We start from the raw sequence: 6,437 nt of genomic DNA, 5'->3' as shown, positions 1-6,437 counted from the left end.
AAAATTCATCTGGGACGTTAATGCTCAAAGAAAGCACTTTTTTTATCTTTATTTTATATCTGAAAAGCATGCGATTGAATGATTTGCTGAAATAAAAAAAAATAGCTTGAATATCTCAATATTATAGAGAAAATTTACAGAAGTGCATGTGATATCAATGAAAAGCTTTTCTTTTCAATTTTGCAGATGGTGTAAAAATTCTTTGGCGGTATGATATTCTGGAAGATATAGTGGAAAATACCAGGTACTTATTTTATTTTTAAATAACTAATAATGCAATTAGCTTTTCACTTTGAAAAGTTGACAGTACTCTTTTTCTTATTTTTAGGAGCACATATATCAAACTTCATTAAAACTGGCCAAAATACATTAAATGCGGATTTTTATATGAGAAACAATTATGCATGTTGATTCCCTTCTTCTTTTTTTTTCTGTTTGTTAAATGTCTTTATTTTTGTCCTTCCCTCATTTTTGTTTATTTAATAAAAAAATTTTATTCATTTAAGACAAAAATTTATTTAGTATTGTTTCTGTTATCGAAAATTAGTTCACCGAAGCCTTAACGTGCGTGCACATTTAAATTTATTTTTGCACTCACTGCAAGACTTTATTTATTTTAATTTTTTTGGATTCAACAAAATGTTTGGTTCGAGTCCGATTTGCTTCCGCTTATTTTATCCTAAACAGGTAATACGATAATTCTAGATATGGGAATATGAAGTTTTTAGTTTCAAGGGTGTCTTTTCTGGGCTACGGCCGTGAAGTGTCGACACAAAATAGTATCAAAAATCGTCTTCAACACTATGGTTTCATGTAACTTTTAACTCTTTGCCCGTGTTCTCTTATCTGTAAGATATTTTGGACTACAAAAAAAAAAAAAAAAAAAAAAACTCAATGGATGAACATTGTAGTTGAGACAACATAGAGTGGCATCAAGTTCTCTTCATAGACGAGTCATGTTTCTGATGGGAGCCAGTTCCTTTTCTATCTTCATTAATGAGATCTTAATGTGATAATAATCCCAATATCGTTCTTGTAGTAATACAAATTAGAGTCTATAGGTTTATAATTTGGGCAGGGTTAAGTACTTTAAATATACAGAATCGAATGTCATTAAAATGGTAATTTAATAGATAGGTGATTCAGGAAAAATATTCTTGGAGCTTTTGTTTTAGATCCGCTGGCGGAACATTCATTTTAATAGATAGCAACACCTAATGGCATTGAGATCATCTAATTGAAAAATAGCTTTTCAAGTATAGTGTGGCTCTCTAATCACATTCGACCGAAAGGAATCCAATATAGCTCGTATGAATTTCTTTAGAAAATCATGTTGCATTGCTCTGCCAAGATCACCGAGGCAATTCAAGAGCTAGGGACTACCTTTGTGAAGAAATAGGTCTCATAACTTAGTGGACCATATAGTAAATTCTGCGTCAAACCGTTTTAGTTGATGTTGTATAAAATTCTGAGAAAAATAATTTCTTCAAATTTTTATTTTTGAATATTGAAACTTTTGAGGCTTACTAAAATATTCAAGACACTTTTTTTATCTTTAAAAAACTTATATAATTAAATTTGTTAGCCAAATTTTTAGTATCACCTGTTTTTAGCTCTATATTACAACATCTATTCTCGAATAAGATTAATGTACTGTATATATTGATTCAAAAAAGTGAGTGATCTTTTAATTTTTTTTTGAATAATGTATTTATGTTCTACAGATTCGAAAAACATTTAGAACTAAATTTATGACCACATCACGACTCCATAATAGTTAATATATTTTTGCATTAACTATTTTCGCACTGTGATTATTCCACAGTGTAACAGTATGTATTAAGCATCTACCAACTACTATTTTGGTGGAAATAATAAAGTACCAGGGAGACTGAGTTTAGCTCGGCAGTTTTTCTATTTCTTTACTTTTTTTTTCTAAAATCGAGTTTCTTTTATGTAGAAAATATTTAGATACAAAATTGATTACATATTAATTTTTTCCGTCTTACCTACATATGAACTGGTCATTTTTTTAAAAAAATCATTAATGCACTTAGTTTGGCATATTATTCGAAACAATCTGCTATATTACAGTATTCATTTTACAGTTTATCTATCATTACTTGCACTCAGTTTTAAAATTGTGAGATCGAGTCCGGGATGGCACTACATGACATTATCAGCATGAAAGCAGATAGATAAAGGCTCTAATAGTAAGTTATAAAAAATGTTAGAGCCGTTTCCGAGATACACGAAATAAATAATTTTTTGTGTATACAAGAACTGCTCATTGTAAGTTATAAGATTTTTCCTGAAGATCGGATCTTTACCTCAATTTGTTTGGACTGATAGCGCCATCTCTTGGACTTTAAGTGGTACTTTAAAAATTAATTATTGTATTTTTAATAGTTAAAGTTAATTGCATGTGTACAATAGTTTTGTATTTACTAAATTATACTTAACACTTTTATTTGCATTTTTGCATAAGCAAAACGAATACCATAAGATAGCATTTGTTAAAAGTAAAATAAGCTAATTAACTGCAATTTATTATTTTTCTATAATTCAATCTTTTAATCAATTTTAAACGAATTGAACTTAGATTTATTAATTTATCTATCATGCTTTTTAATATTTCTACATTAACTTCTATATTTATCTTCATCAAGTTAACATTATCTCTCAGAACTATCCAGATTTCCAAAGATTTTGTTACCCTTTTCTATTTTCTATACATTTCCATTTTTTTTATGATTTTATAAACCGTGTCATTCATTTATGAAAGTATACAGCTAAAAAACATATTAGGTGATAAGGTTTTAATTTTAGTATTTAAGTGTAAATAGGCGTTTTTATTAAAATTACTATCTACGGTTTTTGTTATTCTGTACTTTTATACGTTTATTTGAGTCGTAATGAATTTGTTAAAAGTTATAATCTATTTTTCATCCTTCAATTTAGGACAAATCTTTTTATTTACAGAATTAAGTTATTTTAATATCATTGGTCTACTATGTAACAGGTTGATTTCTTTTTCTTCTAGGTCCTTTCATTTCTTTTTAAAGAATTTCTGCCATATTTTCTTCAAAGCACATTAAAAGCTTTGGACTTAGAATTATTCAAATCTGTTGATATTTGTGTCTGCTTAAAAACGACGAAAATTTATGTACAGACACGAACGCCCGGGTGTGTTCCGACACAGACATTCTTTATATTCAGAGAAGCCATCCGAATCTCCTACTTATCCTCCATCGTTTTCTCTTAGACGCCCATCTTTCTTTCCAAGAAGAAGGATTTTAATTCCTTCTAGATTCCCAAATCAAGGAACAAGACCTTTTGTTCGACATCCAAACTCATTGATAGATTACCGATCAATGGGAAGACACCTAATGAGATCTCGCTATCCTGTGTCTCAAAGTTGCAACAATTTAAAGTCAGAAAGTATGGAATCCTTTGAGATACCATTCACCCAACCAAATAATTTAGAAAACATTAATATGGATTCAATTTCACTTACTCCTTCTGTTCCACAGAAAGAAAATTTCGATACACATAATGTTGAGTTTTTTGAAAAAGATATGCAATACAGTGATGACTTATGGATAGAAACAACGGCACCAAATGGCAGGGTATATTTCTATAATGCAAGTTCACGAGTGAGTCGATGGGATAAACCAGAAAATGTTAAAATAATGACTCTTGATCACATAAGACTTTTAGCAAACGCACCGCATATCAATCCAATTCAAAATACAAATATGGAATCAATATATGCACCTCTAAACCAACAACCTCATTTGAGATTTCTTCCTCCACCTCAAGCTGCCACTGGGGCGCCATCCTCAATGTTTATGTTTCCTCCACCAAATCTAAACACTCCTCCACCATTTCAGGCAAGAACGACTCCTATTCCTGACATGCTGGATGTCCCCCTTTTTCCTGTATATAACCCTGATGTATATACAGATGTATGTATGAAAGAAGTGGCTAATTTCAGCACAGATAAACATTTATCTTTTAGTTCCCATGAAGCTGTGGCTATGAATCAACCTTATTTTGACGACATACTTCAAAATATTCAGATTTCCAATGAAACAGACAACTTATCTGAAGAAAGAGAGGTAACTGCAGTCGAATTTCATGAAAATGATTCTGATGACATCAAAATCCATCAATCTCAAGAAGAACAGGTATCTTTGAATGAAGCTAATGAATCTGTTCCTGAAGAAATGGATGAAAGTAATATCAGAAATTCTCCAATTAAGGATTCGTTACCTAGTCTTACAGATGAGACTCAAAATTTGTCTTCAAGTGCAGTTGGTGACCAAAATTCTGGCAAAGACGATATATATGAAACCATAATCAAGCCAATAGATAAGTCTCGACCCGTATCAAGTACACCAGTTCCTGGAAGTAAATGGTGTGTAGTATGGACTGGAAATGACAAAGTGTTTTTTTACGATGCAGATCGTAAAATCTCAGTTTGGGAAATGCCTAATGAACTGAAAAATAGAACGGATGTACAGAAGTTAGTAGAATCGCCTCCTTCAGCCATGGAAAAGAAGCAGTCTAACATTGTTTCTTTGTCAAAGAAAATTAAAATTGAGGAAGAAGATAAAACAGCATTAGAAGACGAGAGTCAAACTATGGAATATGAGAGTACCAAAGCACTTATTGCTGAAGCTGTTAAAAAAAGAGAAGAACTGCCACATGAGACTCGAGTTCAAATGTTTTTGCAAATGCTTTCTGAGAAGAATGTATCTGCATTTTCAACATTGGAGAAAGAAATCCATAAAGTTGTTAATGATTCGAGATATTTGCTTCTTCCGTATAAAGAGCGCAAACAAAAATTTCAGTCTTATCTTCGTGAGAAATCAGAAGAAGAAAGAAATGCTAAAAAGAAACAAGCCCTCAAGATTAAGGAGGAATATGAAAATTTTCTTCAAGAGGCCGGTGTTACTAAAAGTACTCGATTTGTTGATTTTGCGCACCTACATTTTAAAGATCCACGTTTCAAAGCACTAGAAAAAATGAAAGACCGAGAAGCTCTGTTTTATGAATACGTTAATAGTTTGCGTAAAAAATGTCATGATTCAGATGAGAAACAAAAAACAGAATTCATAGAGCTTTTAAAAGAACAAAATTATATTAATGCAAACAGTAACTGGTCAGATGTAAAGAAACGCCTGTGTTTTGATAATCGTTATTCTTCTTTAAGTAGTAAATATGAAAAAGAAAAGCTGTTCAACGAATATATTAAAAAAAATTATCTCCCTGAATTGCATTTGGAAAACGAAAAAGAAGATAAAATTACCGCTAGTATCAAAACTCGGGAACAAGAAGTGGAGCGTGAGTTGTCTTTTCATCTCAAAGAACTTAATAAAGAACGAGAAAACCATAAATACGATGCTATTGTTAGCAGTTTCAAAGCCTTACTTGCCGATTTAGTGAAAAAACCAGAAATATCGTGGCGAGAAGCTAAGAAAATTCTAAGAGCCGACCATAGATGGGCAGATGTACGTGATTTACGAGATGAGAGGCGCATGCATTATTTTGATGAACATATTAATTATCTAACCAAAAAGAAAAGAGAACAGTTTCGCCAAATTTTAACAGAAATGCCAGAGATCACTTTGACTTCTTCTTGGAAAGATGTAAAGAAGAACGTTTTAAACGATCCCAGATCTAAATTGTTTTCCAGTGACAGCAAAAAATGTGAGAGGGAATTTAAAGAGTACATTTCAGATAAACTGAAGGAGGCGAAAAATGATTTCAAGGAACTTCTGAAAGAAACTAAAATCATAACACATGATTCAAAAAATCTCATGAAAGCATCAAATCATCTCGAAAACATTGAAAAGGCTCTAGAGCAAGACCAGCGTTATTTAATTTTAAAATGTGTAGAAAAAGAACGAAAAGAAATACTTTTGTCTTATATTGATAAGCTGCACCACAAAGGTCCGCCACCACCTCCTACAGCAACAGACTATGTAAAGCGTTAAGTTTTTTTTTAATGTCTTATAAAATTGATGTGTTTTCAATTAAATTCATTTCTCTTAACTGAGTATGTATTCTTCTGCTTTTTAACATAGTTATTATTGAAGTGAATGGAATCTTCATTATTCAGTATCGTAAAAAATAATTTTAAAAGATAAAACTTTAAAAATGAATTTATGTGTTTTAAAAGTCTATCATTTTATCAATTGATTCATTTATGAAACATTTTCGCTTCAAATCTTTATTCTGCTCCAACGAGCTCGGAATTCTTTCATGTGTTGTAAGTAAAGAAGGAAAAAAACATCTATGAACTTCTAGTAAAATTATTTGCATGTTCTCTTTAAGAAAGCAGATTTCTGAATTAGGAATAATAAAAAAAATTTAATTCATGATTTAATTCATTTAATGATTAATAAAGACGAAAATTATTTATAACATAA

General features: G+C 30.9%; 1 protein-coding gene across 1 annotated transcript; it reads left to right on the top strand.

The window, feature by feature from the left end:
- The first annotated feature begins 218 nt into the window (after window positions 1–218).
- Window positions 219–6,002, top strand: LOC129972985 (transcription elongation regulator 1-like). Its single transcript, XM_056087323.1, has 2 exons — window positions 219–244; window positions 3,044–6,002. Exon 2 carries the CDS (start codon window positions 3,165–3,167, stop codon window positions 6,000–6,002), a length of 2,838 nt encoding a protein of 945 aa, XP_055943298.1. The 5' UTR covers window positions 219–244; window positions 3,044–3,164.
- The last annotated feature ends 435 nt before the right edge of the window (window positions 6,003–6,437 follow it).

This window comes from Argiope bruennichi, chromosome 1 (assembly GCF_947563725.1).
Source record: "Argiope bruennichi chromosome 1, qqArgBrue1.1, whole genome shotgun sequence".
In the NCBI taxonomy this organism is placed as follows: Eukaryota; Metazoa; Arthropoda; class Arachnida; order Araneae; family Araneidae; genus Argiope; species Argiope bruennichi.
Note: the sequence above shows the minus strand (reverse complement) of the source record. Positions and strands in the feature narration are given on the sequence as shown.

Bases quoted from the DNA above. Each gene is read 5' to 3' on its own strand.
- LOC129972985 (XM_056087323.1), top strand. From the start codon at position 3,165: ATGTACAGACACGAACGCCCGGGTGTGTTCCGACACAGACATTCTTTA.